Source organism: Brachypodium distachyon, chromosome 4, assembly GCF_000005505.3.
Source record: "Brachypodium distachyon strain Bd21 chromosome 4, Brachypodium_distachyon_v3.0, whole genome shotgun sequence".
NCBI lineage: Eukaryota > Viridiplantae > Streptophyta > Magnoliopsida > Poales > Poaceae > Brachypodium > Brachypodium distachyon.
In genome coordinates this window covers 1,009,880-1,031,024 of record NC_016134.3, presented here as the reverse complement: position 1 = coordinate 1,031,024, position 21,145 = coordinate 1,009,880, and the positions used below count along the sequence as shown (strand labels likewise).

The window sequence follows — 21,145 nt, the reverse complement described above, 5'->3', positions numbered from 1 at the left end:
CATAATCTGAAATATAATTTAGTGTGTGATCAAACAAAAAAATCAGGAAATCTTGCTCGTTTCGCCACCACATCAGTTTCCCCAGCACAACGACCGTCCACGGCCGCTTCTATCACATCCACAATACCACAACCCAGAAAATTAGACAGAGACGTAAGCGAGTCGATCAATACATGTAGCTTGTCTCGTATGCATATGCAGCCCAATACTTTTTTCTCTGAGATCTTATCTGCAAGATCGAAGTGGTGACATCAAAATTAAACTAGAGTTTCATCTAGAGGATCAGAGAAGTGAGATAGCCATTAGCCAAAACAATTAAGTGATCAGATGCCACGTACTCACACGTGTACGCAACGTACGTACGAGGACCAGCCAGATCAGAGACAGATAAGAGCTAGCGTCACGTATAAATCATCGATACGACCGAGCTTATATAATCAATTGTATACATATGAACATATATATCCCATCGATCCAAGCCACATACATGCATATATACGTTCGTTATTTAATTAATGGAACACGCAGGATCGATCGATGATAAGTCGACGCACTTCTCTCTCGATCCCAAGGTCAGACCTCTCACGTGGTACGCATGAAATTCCTAGCTACCCCCAAACCCCACCACGGGATGGATCTTAACTACTCCCTCCGATACTAAATTGTTGTTAAAATATTACATGTATCTAGATGATTTTTAAAAATAGATACATCCATATTTGCACAAACTTGAGTCAAGAATTTACGATCAGAGGGAGTAGTTTATATTATGTCAACTCTCTTGAGCTGCATTGTTGCCTTGTTGGCTTATAAACTAATCTTGATCAGTTGTGTCGTACATGCATATATATCATACGCAACTATCTCTAGCCAGCCACCAGAAGAAGAATATTCACCCACATTGCTTTATTGTGTGTGTTTTCTATTGAGATGGAAAACTCTGTTGGAAATTAGTTGTCATGTCGAAGAAATTAACTATCAATTTTTAGGACGATCGGATTCCGATGTCCGGTGAGATGCTCTAGTTTCCTAGCCCCCACCATGGCCGCAGTGGGGGTTGGATATTTATATATATCCCGGTTCTAAGTCAACTAAAGGACCAGTGGCGAAGCTAGTCGGTAGGATCGTTGGGTTCAACTACATTATTGTTTAGTTCATAATATTACGGTAGACCTTGACATTATTATCGTCACAAGCTAGATAGGTGGCTACCGACAATAATTTGATTGCCGATCTCACCTCGGTACTGTCACCTCCTCGTAAATCTCTCTCTCTCTCTCTCACTCCCTGCCTCTGTCTCTCTCCCTCTCTACGGGGTCTCTCTCTCTCTGCCTTTGTCTCTCCCTCTCTACGGGGTCTCTATAAGGGACAAGGGTTTTGAAAATCGTAAGAACATGCAAAAATGCGAGAAATTGATTGAAAAACATAGAAATTTTATAAACTTTGGTGGTTCACAGGAGCAGGAAAAAAAGACACGGATCCTAATTAATAACTATGGTTAATTGTTTAAGGTAAAACCACAAGAAAAACATAAAAGCTGTAATATTCATATGCTACTAAATATCACGAACTCGATGTTCATGTAAAGGAATTAAAACAATATACCGATGGATGGTAGAAATCGCGAGTTTTCCCTTTTAATCAAAAACTGACAAAATTCGGTGCGTTTTTCTTTCTTCCTTAGACGGAGTGCTCCATTACTTTGAATGACACGGCCGATATATGTATATATATTTTTTTCTACCGAAAATTAATGAAATATGCCATAGATATCTCTCTCTCTCTATCTATCTCTCCAGCCTCTATACAGTACTCCCTCCGTTCCATAATTCTTGTTGAAATCTTACATTTATCTAGACACTTTTTAGGAATAGATACATCTATTTTTGGGCAAATTTGAGACAAGAATTATGGAACGGAGGGAGTATCTTTTTGAATTACCTAGCGGTATACAGGTGTGTATCCTCTCCGCCCACGGAATTCAAAAGTAAGCCTTAGACGTCATTCCCAATCCAAGCAGTACTTGCTTAACTAGCCGTAGATCGTCAAAGGATAATAGCTTAAGACCAGTTCTTCATTTGTGACCAGCGCTCTGCTGGCATGAAGAGCACCAGCCAGCCAGTGGGCCGGATCGGCGAAAAAGTCTCCGCCTCGATCTGAGCCCAACAAACCCTAGCTAAAGCTAATAAGCTAGTAACTCCAACAGCTGCTCCGGCCTATCAGAGAAGCTAGCTCTCCTATATATACACGCAGACACAGACGTGTACGCTGGGGCACCAGATCCGTACCACACGGCAGGCCGTACGGACAACAAGCACTTTTATAACAAGCTAACGAGGCTTAGCAACTAAACGTCACTACTTACCCAAGTTGATCAGAGCAAGAGCAAGAGTAAGAGAGAGAGAGATGGCCGGCGGTGGAGCGAAGGTGGCGTCGCACGGCGCGTTCCAGGGGGAGAGCCCGCTGGACTACGCGCTGCCGCTCATCATCCTGCAGATCTGCCTCGTCGTCGTCGTCACCAGAGGCCTCGCGTACCTCCTCCGCCCGCTCCGACAACCCCGCGTCATCGCAGAGATCATCGTAAGTGAGCGTATATGTGCTACCCCTATATCCCTCGAGTAATATCGATCGTACACGGTTTTCCAAATCTTTCTGTTGACTAACGATGCTTTTGACTTGTCGGCTCACTGACTTGGCATGACGTAATATGTGTCTAATTACGCTGCTGGAATTCATGGATATGCAGGGAGGGATCCTGCTGGGCCCGTCGGCGCTGGGCCGGAGCACCAAATTCCTGAACGCCGTCTTCCCGGCGCACAGCATGACGGTGCTGGACACGCTGGCCAACCTGGGCCTCCTCTTTTTCCTCTTCCTCGTGGGCCTCGAGCTGGACCTCAACGCCATCCGCCGGACCGGCAAGAAGGCCCTGGCCATCTCCCTCTCCGGCATCGCCGTCCCCTTCGTCATCGGCATCGGCACCTCCTTCGCCTTCCGCGCCACCGTGCCGGGCCTCGACGAGTCCCCTAGGGGCCCCTTCCTCGTCTTCATGGGCGTCGCGCTCTCCATCACCGCCTTCCCCGTCCTCGCCCGCATCCTCACCGAGCTCAAGCTCCTCACCACCGACCTCGGCCGCATGGCCATGTCGGCCGCCGCCGTCGACGACGTCACGGCATGGATCCTCCTCGCGCTCGCCATCGCGCTCTCGGGTTCCGGATCGCCGATCATCTCCCTCTGGGTGCTCCTCACCGCCGTCGGCTTCATCGTCGCCGTGTTCGTGCTCCTCCGCCCGCTGCTGGCGTGGATGGCGCGGCGGTGCCCTGAGGGCGAGCCCATCAAGGAGGTCTACATCGTCGCCACGCTCGCCATCGTCCTCGCCGCGGGGTTCGTCACCGACGTGATCGGCATCCACGCGCTGTTCGGCGCCTTCATCGTCGGCATCGTCGTGCCCAAGGACGGGCCGTTCGCCAACGCGCTCATCGAGAAGGTGGAGGAGCTCATCTCGGGCCTCTTCCTCCCGCTCTACTTCGTCTCCAGCGGGCTGAAGACCAACGTGGCCACCATCAAGGGGGCCAAGTCATGGGGTCTCCTCGTGCTCGTCATCCTCAACGCCTGCGTCGGCAAGATCGGCGGCGCCGTAGCCACTTGCCTGCTGGTCAAGATCCCGGCCAGGGAGGCGATCACCATCGGCTTCCTGATGAACACCAAGGGGCTCGTGGAGCTCGTCGTGCTCAACATCGGCAGGGACCGCAAGGTGCTCAACGACGAGGCGTTCGCCATCATGGTGCTCATGGCGCTCTTCACCACCTTCATCACCACCCCCATCGTCATGGCCGTGTACAAGCCGGCGCGTCCCTCGAGCTCGGTGCCGTACAAGCGCCGCACCGTCGACGGAGAAGACGACGAACACAGCGGCGGCGACCTGCGCATGCTCGCCTGCTTCCACGGCAGCCGGAACATCCCCACCCTCCTCAACCTCGTGGAGCTCTCGCGAGGCACCCGCGGGCGCCACCACCTGGTCATGTACGCCATGCACCTGGTAGAGCTCACGGAGCGCTCGTCAGCCATCTCCATGGTGCACCGGGCGCGCCGCAACGGCATGCCGTTCTTCAGCGTGACATCGTCGGAGAGGACAACGATGGAAGTCGCCTTCGAGGCATTTCAACAGCTAAGTCCGGTGCGAGTGCGGCCCATGACGGCCATCTCCGTGCTGGACACCATCCACCGGGACGTGATCGACAGCGCCGCCGCCAAACGCGCCGCCATCATCATCGTGCCGTACCACAAGGCGCTGCAGCACGACGGCACGTTCCGCTCGCTGGGGTCGGCGTACCACGCCATGAACCGGCGGGTGCTCCGGGAGGCGCCCTGCTCCGTGGCCATCCTCGTCGACCGCGGCCTCGGCGGCCACTCCCATGTCTCCGCCAAGAACGTGGCCTTCTCCGTGGCCGTGCTCTTCTTCGGCGGCGCCGATGACCGAGAAGCGCTGGCCTACGCGATGCGCATGGCCGAGCACCCGGGAGTCGCCGTCACCATGGCGAGGCTGCAGCCCAACCGCCCGCTCCTCGATGAAGCCGATAGTGCCGCCGCCGACGAAGCGGCGGTCGAGGCGTTCAAGGCCAGGGCGGCTGCCGTCGATGATGGGTCTATGAAGTTCGAGGAGCGGGAAGGGGGTACCAAGGAGGACGTGGTGGAGGCCATCGGCTCACTGTCCAAGTGCAACGTGTTCGTCGTCGGCCGGATGCCGCCGACAGCGCCGCTGGTGGAGAACCCCGAGGAGCTGGGCCCCGTGGGGAGCTACCTGGTATCGCCGGAGTTCAAGACGGCGGCGTCGGTGCTGGTCATCAAGAGGTACGACCCGGCAACGAACCCGAAGAGCATGAGGTTCGACCCGAAGGTCAGGCCGCAGGTGGCGACGGACGAGGACATGATCGACGAGGAGATGGGCAGCGGCAGCGGAAGCGCCATGGTGGTGCCGGCGTCCCCTTCGCCGAGCGAACTCGCCTGAGGAGCCGACCGAGGGCCAGTGTGTCTGAAACGGAACAGCCATGTAAAGAAACGGCTCCCTTCTGTTCTGTCTGAATAAAGCAGGTACGATGAGTATGTTCATATGTTGCACAAATTATTTATACAGACTAGCTAGCTAGTTGAAGGCTTCCATTGCGAGCATGTTTCCAGTATTTTCCCATTAAATTTGCAAAGGAAAGGGAAGTGTGTTACGCATATTTAACTGAAAATGTTTGACTGCCATTGGGACTGTCTTACGGAGTATTACAAATACTGTATCAGTTAACAAGAAAACATGGCGCTAACTAAAACCCGTGGAATATTTCTGGAAATATTAGTTGCATAATTCCTGCAAGACTGGGGATCTATCTATCTTCCTTTCTTGTTGCGGCCCGGCCCATCGGCTTAGTGGGCTGGGTGGGTCCCCGTGTCCTGCTTTACGCTAAAAAAAAAGATCGTTTTCCAAAAGAAAAAATGGTACCGTGCTCCGTATTCAAAACTGTCGTAGTATTATTATTCTCCAAGGATGAAAACTGAGAGTTGGCGACTTGATTAGCGTCATGTATGATGCAAACGCCCGTATTGATATATCATTGCATTGCACCAGCTGTGGACATAGATAATCAGAGTTAATATAATCCCAAATGGCTTATGGCTACGATGATAAGTCGTGAACGAATAGTTTTGTGCACTTATTGCTCCCATCTCGCAGATAAACTAGTTAGCCGGTTTCTCCATGAATTATTTGGTACGGAGTACGTAGTTTTAATTTACAGGGTCAGGGTCAAACCTAGGCACTCCTAACAAGTAAACAACCTAAAAACTAAGCATGGGATGTATATATGAGTATACGGTACGTGTCATCCTTACGACGTACAGTCGACAGATCCTGTATAATGTATTCGATCCTATGGAACAACTGGTTTGAGTCTGACTTTGATGGTTCATTAGAAGTAGCTAAGCTATATTGAAACTTATCATGCATGTATGCACGTCTTGATGTTAAAATAGAAAAGAAAAAGGTTTGTAAATGTGTGCTTGCCTCATATGGATAAGCCATATATACCACAGGCACAAGCTTCTTTTTCTTTTCTTTTTTGACAAAGACTACAAGGCAAGCTTTGAAATATAGCCAAAACCGGAACACAGCATAAATCATTTGCCTTCTTTAAAAAAAAAACAACCCAAAGCAACCAATATACGGTACCGCAGGTGTTTCGAATCACCATAAATTTCGTTTCGCAATTGTTCAATTATAAGTGGACCATAACCCTTCCCATCAGATCGGTTTTTTGGTTGCGTCTCGGCTACATATGACCGAATGAAATTCTTCCATCTATCTATCTGGAGTGTATATCTATCATTATCCTGCCGTGAAAAACGGTCGGTAGCTACATGACTAAACTAGCAATTAAGCAGCGTCAACTATTTCAAATCCCCCTGGAAACGCTAAACAAAAAAACCGTCAACTCTAACCGCTGCATTATTGGCATAAATAACTAGCATATACTTACCTGAACCTAATCCTCTCCAACAGACGTACGTACGACTCGGGCCAATTTTTGTACTACACTGGAATATAATTAACGTTTGCTTGGTTGCTAACAAGACTTCCTTTTATCAAGGATGCATGCAAGTCTAAGTGAGATGCTGTGTATGTCCTGTTGGGGATGCTGGTTAATTAGCTGACGTGGCTCCTGGCTCCTAGCCCCCGGCAAGGCGAGCTTCTACATTTTATTTTACACTTGTAAAGATCTGAGTTGATGGTCACGAGTTTACTCCAACAAAACTATCCCTAAATGGCTATGAAATCATCTAATTGCCACTCATTCTATACATATCGCGATCTTTTGAATATGTTTGATTCGTTTCCATGACTTTCAAGATAATTGTAATTTTCAAAAATAATATTTTGATATATTTCTTATTTATCAGAAATTTAAAAAAAATATGAGCGACACGTATTTATACAACTGATGCATAACACAATTATTAACTTCGTAGCATTCGTAGCAGAGCTAGTAATATATAGGTTTCTAGTCTATATATATATGCCCCCAGCTGCTGCCATCTGCGACCACAATCTGAACACCTGTGTGCTTGCTGTTGGTGCCGTTGCCAATTTGCGATCGGGAGACACATTTAAACCCCGGGTTGGTCGATCCCTGGCGGCCGGCGGCGCAGAGAACTTGGAGAGAAAGAGAGGGAGAAGAATTTCTCTATCTGCTTCTGTTGGTGTGAGACTTGGTTGGGAGGCCGGAGAAGGGGGAAGAGAGGAGCATGGCGGCGGCGGAGCACGGGGGAGGGGCGGCGGGGGTGTGCGCGGCGCCGATGCAGGCGACGTCGCACGGGGCGTTCCAGGGGGACAACCCGCTGGACTACGCGCTGCCGCTCGCCATCCTGCAGATCTGCCTCGTCGTCGTCGTCACCAGGGGGCTCGCCTACCTCCTCCGCCCGCTCCGCCAGCCCCGCGTCATCGCCGAGATCATCGTAAGCCTCCTCCTCCAACTCCGGTCGCTCTCGTTAATTTCATTCACCCGATTCCTCCGCTCTCTCTCTCTCTCTCTCTCTCTCTCTCTCTGTGCCGGCCGGCGGCGCATGCTGGCCGGGCGGTGCTGGCTAGGGTTTTAACTCGCCGGCTAATTAACCAATCAATCAATCAAATCGATTCAGTAGTAGTACGTGCGGCGGCGGTCGATTTCGTCCTCCTGCTCCCGAGACGAACGTGCTGCCGCGTGGTGGGTCTCCGGTCTGAACTGAAACTCCGGGGGGTTCGACGATCCGAGAGAGGGATTGGACGGAGACGCACGTTTCGGCCGGCGGAAATCTGACTTCCGCCCATTACAAAATTTCCGGGATGGGGACAAACGTGGCCTTTTGTTTTGTTGTTGGTTCCTCGTCCTTTTCTCTCGGATCCACTCTGCTTTTTCCTCTGCTTTCTGCGTCCTTCTAGTGCTGCAACCGCGTGACACGATCTGACGGAGACATGGGTTGGGCTGAGCACAAGTTGGACTGGATTCTGTGGGGGCTAGGTGAGTTGCTGCTTCTGTCTCTGTTCCTACTGCACTTGGACTCGACTTTTATTATATAGTTAAGTACCTGCACCGACTTAATTAATTCCCCTGGGACGTGACGGATTATAGGCTAGCTAAGCTTCCGGCCTCTTCTAGTTAAATCAAGTAGTAGTACATCAGTCAGTCTTTGTCCCAAACAAAAAAAAGATTAAGTACGTCAGTCACATCGCATCTTGGAGTTTATTACTTGGGGATTGCTGGAGTTTATTAGGAAACTGTTTCTCGAGGCAGGCCAGCTCTGAACCTCATCAAAGGCTAGATTAGACTAGGGGTTGGGTTTATGCGGTCGTCTCCGGATTCCGATCCTACAATCTCCTGTCATGCTACTGTTGCTTGCCTTTCTTTCGAAAGGATTAATTTGGAAGGAATTAATTGTTGATGAACAGTCATTACCGCGTCCCGATTCGTAATTTGTAAAAAGAAAAAAACAACGCAAACTCCTAAACAGCTGCTACTCCACTTCATTTTAGTTGTATATCTGTATATCTAGATTTTCAAAGCGTAAGGTTGAAGCTTGATTTGTTTCTAGACAGCATATAAACAGAAAACGGCCGTCCTTCATGTTAGCATCACCCTTCGGATTTCAAGGAAAGAAACAAGTACAGAAATGCGCTGTACCTTGCTACTATTTTGAAGCCAAATATGGTTACTATACTTTACAATATTAGAGATCCTTATGCAACCACTGCCCCAGCTGTTTAGCAACTGGTTAATTAATTGACACCAAACTTAGCTTCTCCAAAATACTTGGCTTCTCCAAAATCGTGGGGCCGCATTCAGGAGACCCTGTGCCACGCTGCCCAAGTGGACACGCCGCATAAGGCAGGGCAGGCAGGCAGGCCCCGGATCCCTACTCCCCCGGGGGATGCTGTCAATTAACCCCTGCTTAGTTGAGTAGTACGTGCAATCAGAACGCTGACCATTTCAGGTTAAGTTACACTATCTATTTGTCTGGGGATTAGAACTGCTCGCTAGCTTAACCAGAAGAAAGGAGATCCTTGGCATCTCCTAAATACAATAAGTCCTGATTACTAAACGAGAGACCATCCCTTGCGGACTACTCTATGCATGATAGGGCTGAGTTTGCAGTTGCACCACACGTTTGGGAGACACGAGAAAGATGTGGTGTCTGGTCGTGATTTGCATCTATGATCACGCCGCATGTATACCGCACTAAACTTAACATTGGCGTTGAATCAATCTCGAAAAATAAACATTGGGCTGTAATGATTTCCCGAATATCACACAGTCGGCAAGTCAATGACCTGCGTGTCTCTGTCGTTCGAATGGGCATTTTAATCAATTAGCTGACCTGCACATGTGGGCTTGTCCACACCTAGTTTCAGAAACACGGCCTCTTATTCTGGAATAAAACAAAGCATCGTCAGCTACTTGTAGTTGGGTCAATACACGAACATGGACAGGTCTGTAGCCATTGTTCACAGCGAGGTTAACTTGCTTCTGTCTCTTGTCTTGTTTAGCCAGTCAAGACATGACTAAAATAAGGGTACCTTCAGTAAGAAAGGTGGAAGAAGTAAGGCGCTTTGTTAAGTGCATTATTGGTAGAATAATCTTCTCCCTGGCTTCTCGTAGCTACTAGCTGTCATTGACTTGTAGGCCTTGCTTCAGCAAGAAAAAGGACACAGATAGGGCTGTCAAGTGCCAACCACTAGAAGTCATGAGGGAAGTAACTTGTAAAAAGCTGCATGTAGACACGTGTCGTAGTTTAGTATTCCTTCCCATGCTTAGATTTTCAAACAGCTTGTAATTTTTTCCTTGCCTGCTTCGATCACAATCTGGTATTGGGTTTTGACATTTTCACAGGATGACAGACACACACACACACACACTACCTGCTGTCGACAGATTTCACATCACTGTGTTTTACTTTCTAACAAGTGTTAAATTTTCCGGATCGGGTCTTTACTGAAGCATATATGCGTATTTACTTTGAATACGAAATTTTGCTTAATCCATGACAAGTGAATCAACGAGCATAAAAATATGTATGATTTCCCATTTGAAAACGAATGAGACCATGGTGTGCTCTGTTGACTGACATGGCACGCATGGTTGATGCAGGGAGGAGTTCTGCTGGGTCCGTCGGCGCTGGGCCGGAGCAACAAGTTTCTGAACGCCGTGTTCCCGAAGAAGAGCCTGCCGGTGCTGGACACGCTGGCCAACCTCGGCCTGCTCTTCTTCCTGTTCCTCGTCGGCCTCGAGCTCGACATCTCCGCCATTCGCCGTACCGGCAAGAAGGCCCTCGCCATCGCCCTCGCCGGCATCTCCCTCCCATTCGCGCTCGGCATCGGCACGTCGTTCGCGTTCCGTGCCACAATCGTCAAGGGTGCCCCGCAGGGGCCGTTCCTCGTCTTCATGGGCGTCGCGCTCTCCATCACCGCCTTCCCTGTCCTCGCCCGCATCCTCGCCGAGCTGAAGCTTCTGACCACTGACCTTGGCCGCATGGCGATGTCGGCCGCGGCGGTCAACGACGTCGCTGCCTGGATCCTGTTGGCGCTCGCCGTCGCGCTCTCAGGTTCCGGCTCGCCCATCGTTTCTCTCTGGGTGCTCCTCACCGCCACCGGCTTTGTCATTGCCGTTAGCGTGTTGCTCCGGCCGGTGTTGGCGTGGATGGCTAACCGGTCCCCCGAGGGCGAGCCGGTCAAGGAGATCTACATATGCGCCACCCTTGCCATCGTCCTCGCCGCTGGCTTCGCCACCGACGCCATCGGCATCCATGCGCTGTTCGGCGCGTTCATTGTCGGCATCGTCGTCCCCAAAGAAGGGCCTTTCGCCGGCGTGCTCATCGAGAAGACGGAGGATCTCATATCGGGGCTCTTCCTGCCACTCTACTTTGTCTCGAGCGGCCTCAAGACGAACGTGGCCACCATCCAGGGAGCCAAGTCCTGGGGCCTGCTGGTGCTGGTGATTGCCAACGCCTGCATTGGCAAGATCGGCGGCACGGTGATCGCGTCCCTGGTCGTCAAGATCCCCGTCAGGGAGGCTGTCACGCTGGGTTTCCTGATGAACACCAAGGGCCTCGTGGAGCTCATCGTCCTCAACATCGGCAAGGACCGCAAGGTGCTGAACGACGAGTCGTTCGCCATCATGGTGCTCATGGCGCTCTTCACCACCTTCGTGACCACCCCCGTCGTCATGGCCATCTACAAGCCGGCGCGGCCCTCGGCGCCGTACAAGCGGCGCACCGTGGAGTGCGGCTCCGCCGACGCCGACAGCGAGCTCCGTGTCCTGGCCTGCTTCCACAGCAGCCGCAACATCCCCACGCTGCTCAACCTCGTGGAGTCGTCCCGCGGCACGGGCCGGAGCCGGCTCGCCATGTACGCCATGCACCTCGTCGAGCTCTCGGAGCGGTCGTCGGCCATCACGCTCGTGCAGCGCGCTCGCCGCAACGGCATGCCGTTCTTCAGCAACAGCACCGGCGGGAGCGGCAAGGAGGAGCAGATGGTGGTGGCGTTCGAGGCGTTCCAGCAGCTGAGCGCCGTGCGGGTGAACCCGATGACGGCCATCTCCGACCTGGACACCATCCACCGGGACGTGATCGACAGCGCCGCCGAGAAGCGCGCCGCCATCGTGATCATGCCCTACCACAAGATGCTCCAGCACGACGGCTCCTTCCACTCGCTGGGGTCGGCGTACCACGCCGTGAACAAGCGCGTGCTCCGTGAGGCCCCCTGCTCCGTGGCCATCCTCGTCGACCGGGGCCTCGGCGGCCACGCCCAGGTGTCCGCCAAGAACGTGGCGTTCTCCGTCTCCGTGCTCTTCTTCGGCGGCGCCGACGACCGGGAAGCGCTGGCGTACGCGACGCGCATGGCGGAGCACCCTGGCGTCGCCGTCACGCTGACACGGTTCAGCCGCAGCCGCCCGCAGTCCGAAGAAGAGACCGCCGCCGACGAGGCGGCCGTGGAGCAGTTCAAGTCGAAGCTGCGTGCCCACGGCGCGAACGACGACGGGTCGGTGAGGTTCGAGGAGCCGGAGTCCGGGGACGCCAAGGAGGCCATCAACGCGCTGTCCAAGTGCAACATGTTCGTGGTGGGCCGGATGCCGCCGACGGAGCCCCTGGTGGAGCGCGCCGAGGAGCTGGGCCCCGTGGGGAGCTACCTGGCGTCGCCGGAGCTCAAGACGTCGGCGTCCGTGCTGGTGATCAAGCGGTACGACCCGGCGACGAACCCGGGCAGCAAGCGGTTCGACCCCAAGGCCCGGCCGCCCGTCGCCACGGACGTCGACGAGGAGGCCGGCGGCAGCGGCAGAGCCAGCGTCGTGCCCGTGCCGTGGACGCCCACCCACGACGACAACAACAACTGATGGAATCTCAGAGCTGCAGGCGATAGAATCGGCATATGCATCGAGATTGGTTGTAGAATCGAACTAGCCCCTCGGTCGATCGTCGCCGTTGGATCACTTGTATCGGTGTGTCTGGTAACTCTGGTCTCGTGTTAAGTTAAGTTATAATGCGCGCGCCTTCTTACAGTGACTGCGAAACTAGGATGCGATGAAGTGTACATAATCAATCGTGTTGCCTTCCCTCAAAAAAATCGTGTTGCCTTCGTTTGGACACATGCTGCTGTACTGTATGTACGTCGAGGCACCACTGCCGTTTTTATCTTGTTCAATGAGTGTCTCTTCCCATATCCAGGCATGGCACGATTGCTACTGTACTAGAGACATGACATATGTGCTTAATCATTTTTCTGTCACCGAGGTATTATGACACAACTCAAGTTACTCCAACTAATACACACTATACCTACTGATGTCAGATTGGGCAGACCTAGCATCAAGAATGAAATAAACAATATGCATTTTTACAAAGAACTCAAAATCAATCATCACAATAATTATATGACATAGGTCAAATCATAAACATAGAATCGACTTAAAAGTCACAGCATGCAGGTTCATGGCCTCATCTTCTATCTCTATGAGAGAGATCCTCGTTACACCATTCTCCTGGCCTCACAGCCAGCCATGTCATTTTATTTTCCCCAGGACATTGGTCAAACGAGGTCCTGTTCGAGCGATCGATCCCAATTGCTGTGAGACCTGACGTCTATAGATGGCCAGCGGGACCCCTTCAAGCCCAGTTATATAGGGACCGGCCGGTCCCAAAACGTGTCCTCCTGGTCCATGCGTGACATAGACGATCGTGCCGGACCCATTAAGCCCCCTGGGCCCATCGAAGCCCGCCTCAGCACATGGGCCAGAACAGTGAAAAAATGGGAAAAAAAGATTGTGCTAGGCCAGATTAGAGGAAAAAAAGGGTTGGACTTGGCGAAAACAAGAAAAAATGATGTGTTAAAAGAGAAAAGAATGGTGGGATGGGTCAGAATTGAGCAGATTAATGGGACAAATGTGTTAATCCTGAAAAAGGAAAAATATAAACGGGCCGGCTGAGTATGAAGCTTAGGCACGGCACAGGCTGGGCCTCGGCCCCGGCACACTCGGGCCAAGCCTGCTGGGGTTTCGGACTTTAAAAAAAAGCACGGGCCGATTGTAGTGACCCAAGTTCGCGACTGCCCATAATTGGGCCAAGGTCGCGGCCCACGACTCCATGCCCGTCTCCTGTTCGTCTCCTCCACACCCCGAGTCCACGGCCGTTCGCCCGCCGCGCCCCGCCAACGCCGCCGCCCAGATGCCCCAGCCGCTTCCCGGCGTTGCCCCGCCGCGCCCGCACCGCAGCAGCCGTATGCGCCTCCCCCGCCGCAGATGCCTCCACCCCAGGCTGCCTACTACGGCACGCCGGCGGCCCCTGCTCAGGTCCCGCGGGGCCCAGCCCAACGAGTTCAGGGAGCTCTGGATGGTGATCTGCAGTAATCTGAGCTACCTGCTACTGCTTCCCATACGGAGGCTCACAAAGATACTACTCCATCGCCTGCAAATTCTAAGATCAGCACCGGTACTGGAATGCATGAGTGCATGACACACGCAATGTCAATCTGCTCAAGATCTTAACCGTACTAACGCCACCAAGGGTTTTGCAGGTGGATTTCCTCTGTGATTTTTGCATCGGAGCTTAATGTACACGTTGATTTAATTATATTCATCCTGACAGGTGCTGTCTTCCATTGAGATGCTAACGTTAGCGAGTGCATGTTCCTTGGGTTGCGTTCTCCTGTCAATGGTTTCTTCGCCTGCTCGCTGCATCTTTCTGGTGTAAGTTGTGTTATTGCATTCATCCTTCGTCTTCTTTTTTCTGCAAGTTAGAGGAGCATTCTCGATTTTTATCCCAAATCTAAAAGGGGGATTTCATGCAGCAGGTGGAATGGTATTCCTTTTTTAATGGATGTGGAGTAACTATAATTGAGAAGAAGGCTAGGACAACAAGGAGATTTCCATTGTACTCCCTCCGTCCAACAAAGGATGTCTCAACTTTGACCAAATTTGAATGCATCTATACACTAAGGCATGTCTAAATACATTCAAATTTTGACAAACTTGAGACATCCTTTGTTGGACGGAGGAATACATATATTTGATCAATGATGTTCAGCTTTCCTGTAATCGTGTGCTCACATTTGGAATAGGGCAGGTCAGTCAATTTGTCAAAAAGAATACAACAAACTTTTTTTGTGGACCGATTTATTCCAGCAGATTCCAACTATTTATGCATTACAAGAGAAATTAAACAAGCCGTGTTTGATAGGGCTCATGGTTCCATTTTTCAGGGAGACCAAGGAGGCGAGTTTTCATAAAGGAGATGACTGAGATTTGGTCTCTCCATATAAAATGGTGTTTTCCAGAAAAGGAAAAAAAAACAGTGGCACTACACAAGCATGATCGGGAGGACTATCGAGGAGGGCCATTTGTACATATCAGGTATACATTATTGCAGTACTACTTTGTTTAATTTAGATCTATATTGCTTTTTATTTATAGGGACATCAACGGTGTTCCCTGTTAGACAGTACCTCAAAGTAGTTTGAATGTTTCATATCTTTCAGTTTCTAAACGACTGATCTCAAAAGTTTCAATTCTCTTGAGGACCATTGATTTCCATTTCACCAAGATATGCTTACCACAGTATGTATAATTTCCTTTTACTTCTTGCTTATAAATAACCATCTCTACAATAATTATCTCATGTCAACCTGTTTTGACTAAATTCAAGTATGTGCAAAATCAGATGTTGTTGCCATACACGTTTCTTTCATACATATATCGTACTATATGATTTCTACGCAAGTTCCCGTGGCAACGCCCTATCTAGTAATTAAAGTAAGTGAACTCACATAACCGATAAATAAAAGAGCACATACAAGGATTTGATACAAGGTACTACCATGTACCCGAAGTCCAGAGGAGAACGTACTCCTTATGTGATTAGAAGGCAAATGGTGAGGGGAGGTTGACGCCTACCCCTGGTTGCTCCGTCATCTTTTGTGTGCTCGGGACTTCACGATAGGATCCTTCCTAATTTTCTGGGATTTTTTCTGTCTGCAGTTTTTAACTGCATTTAAGCCCCAAGAAACGTAAAAATTAGTAAAAAAACAATGAAAACATGGATGCAAAGTTCAAAAGGAATACACGGTTTCGACATGTCAATCTCCTATTCACCCCTCCCCTCCCCTCTTATGTTGACGTAGTCCATCCAACAAACACATCCTTAGTTGAGAAGCAAATCAGGCATGGAAGACGATCGAAAGGACGTGCATTCTTCTCGGCTCCACGGTTCCCAAGGGAGGTGAACTTTTAAGGAAGTAATTTATTTGGAAGTAATTAAATCACCAAGCTAGCTTGACGGAGGATCTCCGAAGAACATATGACGGGACAACGTAGCCGGAAGATCTAGAGATGTTCGAGATCACCTTAAAATATTTAGAAGTGTTCACACCTCTTGATGCTTCTGGTAGTGGGCTGCACCACGAAAATCATGTTTATCGCATCACTTATCTCTTACTCGGTCCATCTCTGGATCACTTTGTCTTGTGTGCCATACCTAATTTCCTCAGTGTCTCTCTCTCTCTCTCTCTCTCTCTCTCTCCAAACACTTCAAAGTATGGAGTCAGATATCTAACATCTGACGCCTTTGTACGCTTCTAGTAGTGGGCTCCACCACTGGAATCACAATACCACACCGCTTATCTCTTCCTCGGTCCATCTTGACCAATTTTTCTTTTTGTATTTTGTCCCTTTCCTCGGTCTCTCTCTCTCTCTATGTGTCCCCTCTCTCTCACCCCCTTCCCCTAGGCGGTATCACCGCTCTAGATAGAGCACTACAAGACAGCCTTGCTGGCATCGAGGCCCATGGACACGCAGCCCAACCTTGCCACCAGAGAGGGACCATGGAAACAGCATAGTTGCATCTTCCCTAGAGAGCAAATGTTTCGGCGGCTAACGCGGTCCTCTTCGAACCCCTCTGCAAGCTCCATCCCCGTGGTCGCCAACCTCGCCGAGGCTCGCCTTCAAGAGGGTCAGCTTTGCTCCCAGTGTTGGATCCCATTAGCCCATCCTAGCTTGGATCATGACATGGTAGTTGTGCTTGCAGGTGGTGACTGATAACTTCAAGAGGGGTCCCGACCTCTAGCCATCCAGAATTGGAAGAAAAGTGAGGCAGAGGTAGGATTTGAGGAGGTTATTGTATTTTGTTGCAGTTTCTATGTAGTGGCATGCCATTTTTGTCTTGTAGATGATACACCTCCAAGTCTCCAAGTGAAACATGGAACACACGGTTTCATGTTTTTTTTTATCAAAGAGAGAAAAATCCTTCCAATTTTATTAACGAAACCACATGCTACATAGGTTAGGTTCTTTTAATACAAAAGGAGCAGCCAAAGGAGATACATGTGAGTATCCAGGAGGGAACCAATACACCCAAATCCACCCTACTATACCCAAACACTCTACTTCGGTAGAAACAAATAGAAAGCAAGCGGCCACACCAGACTTGATACTTTGCCGCATAAAGAAAAGATTCCACGCTTTACAAAAGCTGCTCCCGTGTCATGCCTCTCATCCAATCAGCTGCCGGGTAAAAGACGGTCAGCCATGATACCAGCGTTTCATGATTGATGTGGTGATAAATTTGGATGTCTCACGTCGTATTTTTCTCCGTTAGCATGCTAGTCACTAGATATGCAAAATGTTGACCCTCAGAGTACCGTCTAACCCTCTTTAGTTCAAACAAATAAACTAAAATTTTAAAATCACATCACTTCTTGAAAAAGTATTTCATTTGTTTGATTTAAAGAGGGTTGAAGGGTACCCTCAGGGTCAACTTTTTGCACCTCTACTAGTCACCACCTCCTCTCTCCACCATCCTCACTCACAAGCCCATTATTGCTTCAGCCAGGCGGCCAGCCACCTGAGGAGGGAGGACAACCTATTGCTCCCCTGCCGGCTTGATGCATGTAATGACTTAGAGTGCTTAATATAATGTGGAGTTGGTTGAGAATTTTTTTTTTTTAACCTTCGTGTGTGTAAATGTGTTCTTGAATAGGCCATGTTGCCAAGGCAGTGGTAATGTTTTGTCTCTCATTTTCATATGTTCCATTTGTATAAGTTTTTTTTTCTAACTTTGTGAACCCATGGTTTGGATCTCTTCCTCCTCCAGACCTCCATGAGTGAGGCATATGTTAACATTAGAGATTTTTTTTACGTCGTGATAAGAGCGAATTAAAAAATTTGTAGTCAGGAGAAGTTATTTTCATATCCTCTAAAAAGAAGTGTAAAAAAGAAGTGACCTTAGTTGTTTTTTTCATCAATGTTTTGGACACGGCAGAAATTTTGAGATGCCATTTGCTTCTTCCTTTGCACATTATTTGGTACACAAAATTTAAAGCGAGACAAACATGCGTAGAAGTAAGTTTCGTGATGTTTCTTTGCCAACACAAATTATGTGAACCTTGGTCTCTATGCATGCAGTATATGCCTATCAACATTTATTCAACTTTATGCTTGCAGATGGACTTGGTAGGTCAACGGTCTCATCATCGCGTGCTTACAATGGTTCCTGAGGAGACCAAATCAAAGAAGCAAAAAAATGAGGATTGCATCATAAACTGTCTCCCAAGAGATCTCATGGAGCGGGTATTTTTGAAGCTTCCAGTGAGCACTTTGGTAACATGCTTTATTGTGTGCAAGCACTGGTACCACTTCATCCGAGATCCCCAGTTTGTCACAGCACACCTCCAGCATGCACCCCGTTACGCCCTTCTATTCTTCCCACAAGAGTTGGCTTTAGGCAAGCTCTACCCTAGTGATGCTATCCTGATTGACGAAGCCTGGTCACCATCGACATATGCAGTGCCGGTTATTGGGCCTGATGATTTCCTTTTTGGTTCATGTAATGGGCTTCTTGGATTATACACAAAGACATCGACTATCAAAATAGCCAACCTTGCAACTGGTGAATGCCTACATCTGGAGAAACCTGTAAAGAATATGAGAGGCGATCACTTCTCTTTCTACAACTTTGGATTTCACCCAGTGACAGAAGAGTACAAGATTACGCACTTCCTTGGTGATTGCGCGGACGCGGAGGCTCACCCCCGTAATAAGCACAGATTCAGCGTCATTCAAGTTTACACACTTGGTGATGAGAAATGGAGAGATATCCCAACTCCAGAAATCCTAAGCTTGGACATAGTGAGAAACTCTGGAGTAGTCAATGTTGATGGCAAAATGTTTTGGCTAACTGAACAAATGACAGCTAGCTGGCAGCATGCAGTTATCTCCTTTGATCTCAAGGAAGAATGTTTTTCAATGATACAACTGCCAGAAGAACGTGAGGATCGTGCATATATTCAATATGGTCCTCGTGAGTTCTGGATCAGAGATATAGATGACAAAATATGTATAATAACTGCTCAAAGTGCTAGTTTTGATGTCAGATTTCTTGTTGGCGAGCTGCAGATTTGGACACTAGACAACATATTGGAGCAAAGGTGGAGCAAGAAGTACAGTATTCAGAACCCACCAAATTACATACCGGGTCCACATTTTGTTCACAAGGATAGGTTCATGGCACAACTTACCGACTGTAGTGTATGGTCATCCGAGTTACTTCGTGAGAACTTTGAGATTAACGAGAGTAAGATGACAAAGCTGTTAGATTTCAACCCCCATAAGCTGCGCCACATGCAATCCTACATGTGTGTGAAGTCACTTGTAAATTTAGATGCATACAAGAAGGCTGGCATTGTGCGTACGCCAAAACAGCGGGCAGGCTGGGAATCGAAGAAGTGGGAGGCATGGGAGGATCAGCTTCGCAAGGTCGAGGTTATGGGGTGCCGCGTCCACAAATTTGAGCATGACTTACTTGTATGTTGGCCAAATTGTTAATTAGCCTTGATGAATATTAATTATTTTTGAAGATTTGACATAACTTTGGACTTGGCATTTTGTAGGGAATGCAGGAAAAAATGGGTAAAATATACGAGCTTTTGCAGCAGAAGAGACACGACGCAGCACGACATTTACGCGTGGAAATCAAACAGGTGTTGCAGCATAAGAGTGACAATCCAAATCAAGTAATATATTGTCTACTGAAAGTGGTTGCTTCCACACTTTTTGCATTTTTTAGTTCAAAACATATTTTAAGTGTGCTGGTAACAAATGTCTTGGAAGTGTTCTACAGCCAAGGTCCCTCCGGCGGCTTAATTTCCTGGAGCAAAAACAGGAGAAGGAGAACTTAATGGCTCGTTCAAGTAGGATGATGGAGATGATGAAGGTACAGTGCGCTACATTTATAACTAGCTAGCTAGCAAGCCTAGCATAATTTACTAGTGTTGTTGAAATATGCCAAAGTTGACAAAGTTGACCTTCCCATAGGCCATGAAGCAGCTGCATGATAAGATCCATAGTTTATTAACAAGTCCTTTGTCGGATCAGGTAAACTTTGCATGGGTTCTAACTTATTCATGTTTGCTGAAGCAAGCTGCTAGTTCTTGTTACTCGCTTCTTCTGATGTGGCCTACTGGTCTCATTTGCTGTAATAACTAAGCCAGTTAACTTATCTAGAGGAATAATTAAGCAGTTAGCTGTGTTCTCTGTATTAATATAAATGAACGACTTCCCCACAAACATGTGGTTGTTTTCCATGTCAAACATGATCTTGTGTATTTGCTTGTACTCTATGTTACTTTTTGCTAATTGTGAAGCTTTATTTATTGGAATACTTTGTTACCTTAACATTATTGAACTCATCCGTGCTCTTAATCTCGCAGCCCACATATTTTACATCCGATAGAAATTTAATTTATTTATTCATTAAGGTTTGAGCACATGAAGTAAAAAACATTTATGTTGTCCTTTTTATTCTAACAACGAGCATAACCAGTCTCCCAATATATTAGTTACTTTGTCTCATCTTGCAAACCCAAAATGCAAGGCCTTGTATGCATTTCCAGTTGGTGCTTGCTGAAATAATTCATACATGCCAAGCATAGGTTGTGCTAATTGAGAATCGAAGTACTTCCTCCGTCCAACAAAGGATGTCTCAACTTTGACTAAATTTGAATGCATCTATAAAATAAGTCATGTCTAGATACATTCAAATTTTGACAAACTTGAGACATCTTTTGTTGGACGGAGAGAGTATTACTTTGCTTGGTCTATGTGGAAACTTTGTAAAAGGGCTTGCTTTGAGAAGAAGTTGATTAAATCTACTTCTGAGAGATAATCTGTTATGCTTGTTCGTTTATGAACTACTAGGAAGGGCTGCAGTCAGGGAGCGATGGGGAGGCGCTAAGGGCAGGCGTTTCACGGCTAAGGAAAGAGGCTCATAATGATCTCATGGAGTGACGGACACCATAAGGATTGAAGCAGCTTCGAGAGAGGATCAAGCTGATGATGAGGACGACATCAACATCTGATGATCTGCTCTTACGGGAGTGGATTCCGAGTTGCTTTTAATTTGCATCATTCGGTGATCCTGAGAATCATCTGTAATACTTAGCAAACTTCTCTAAACTTACCTTAAAGGCTTAAACTGCGCGAGTTCTTGAACCTTGTTGAATCTGGGTTTGTTCTTGTTGAACCTTGTTGACAGCGGAACCCGGCCAAGTCTTACTCGAATGGAAAATAAAAGTAGTTCTAAGAGGGATGATATA

The 21,145-nt window shown here is 48.6% G+C and overlaps 3 protein-coding genes across 10 annotated transcripts; all 3 read left to right on the top strand.

Annotated features, from left to right (window-relative positions):
* Positions 1–1,659: 1,659 nt before the first annotated feature.
* LOC100838240 (cation/H(+) antiporter 19-like) lies at positions 1,660–5,166 on the top strand. The gene is made up of 2 exons (XM_024462924.1): positions 1,660–2,580; positions 2,747–5,166. Exons 1-2 carry the CDS (start codon positions 2,407–2,409, stop codon positions 5,003–5,005), a joined length of 2,433 nt encoding a protein of 810 aa, XP_024318692.1. The 5' UTR covers positions 1,660–2,406; the 3' UTR covers positions 5,006–5,166.
* Positions 5,167–7,010: 1,844 nt separating this feature from the next.
* LOC100837942 (cation/H(+) antiporter 19) lies at positions 7,011–12,709 on the top strand. Its single transcript, XM_010238708.3, has 2 exons — positions 7,011–7,494; positions 10,161–12,709. Exons 1-2 carry the CDS (start codon positions 7,285–7,287, stop codon positions 12,399–12,401), a joined length of 2,451 nt encoding a protein of 816 aa, XP_010237010.2. The 5' UTR covers positions 7,011–7,284; the 3' UTR covers positions 12,402–12,709.
* Positions 12,710–13,662: 953 nt separating this feature from the next.
* On the top strand, positions 13,663–21,141 carry LOC100837631 (F-box protein CPR1). 8 transcript variants are annotated; one of them, XM_014902070.1, is made up of 10 exons: positions 13,663–14,077; positions 14,149–14,249; positions 14,351–14,625; positions 14,762–14,912; positions 15,038–15,116; positions 17,997–19,355; positions 19,442–19,531; positions 19,672–19,764; positions 19,866–19,925; positions 20,748–21,141. In XM_014902070.1, exons 5-10 carry the CDS (start codon positions 15,105–15,107, stop codon positions 20,835–20,837), a joined length of 1,704 nt encoding a protein of 567 aa, XP_014757556.1. In that variant the 5' UTR covers positions 13,663–14,077; positions 14,149–14,249; positions 14,351–14,625; positions 14,762–14,912; positions 15,038–15,104; the 3' UTR covers positions 20,838–21,141. The 8 variants fall into 8 exon arrangements, 7 of the variants coding, with proteins under 7 accessions (XP_014757556.1, XP_014757555.1, XP_024310977.1 ...); XM_014902069.2 differs by having other exon boundaries at positions 13,666–13,992; positions 19,442–19,564; XM_024455209.1 differs by having other exon boundaries at positions 13,666–13,992; positions 14,078–14,249; positions 19,442–19,564.
* Positions 21,142–21,145: the final 4 nt, after the last annotated feature.

Bases quoted from the DNA above. Each gene is read 5' to 3' on its own strand.
- LOC100838240 (XM_024462924.1), top strand. From the start codon at position 2,407: ATGGCCGGCGGTGGAGCGAAGGTGGCGTCGCACGGCGCGTTCCAGGGG. The intron at 2,581-2,746 runs GTAAGTGAGCGT...ATGGATATGCAG, and splicing joins GCGTCATCGCAGAGATCATC to GGAGGGATCCTGCTGGGCCC.
- LOC100837942 (XM_010238708.3), top strand. From the start codon at position 7,285: ATGGCGGCGGCGGAGCACGGGGGAGGGGCGGCGGGGGTGTGCGCGGCG. The intron at 7,495-10,160 runs GTAAGCCTCCTC...TGGTTGATGCAG, and splicing joins GCGTCATCGCCGAGATCATC to GGAGGAGTTCTGCTGGGTCC.
- LOC100837631 (XM_014902069.2), top strand. The intron at 19,356-19,441 runs GTATGTTGGCCA...GGCATTTTGTAG, and splicing joins AATTTGAGCATGACTTACTT to GGAATGCAGGAAAAAATGGG. The intron at 19,565-19,671 runs GTAATATATTGT...AGTGTTCTACAG, and splicing joins AGAGTGACAATCCAAATCAA to CCAAGGTCCCTCCGGCGGCT.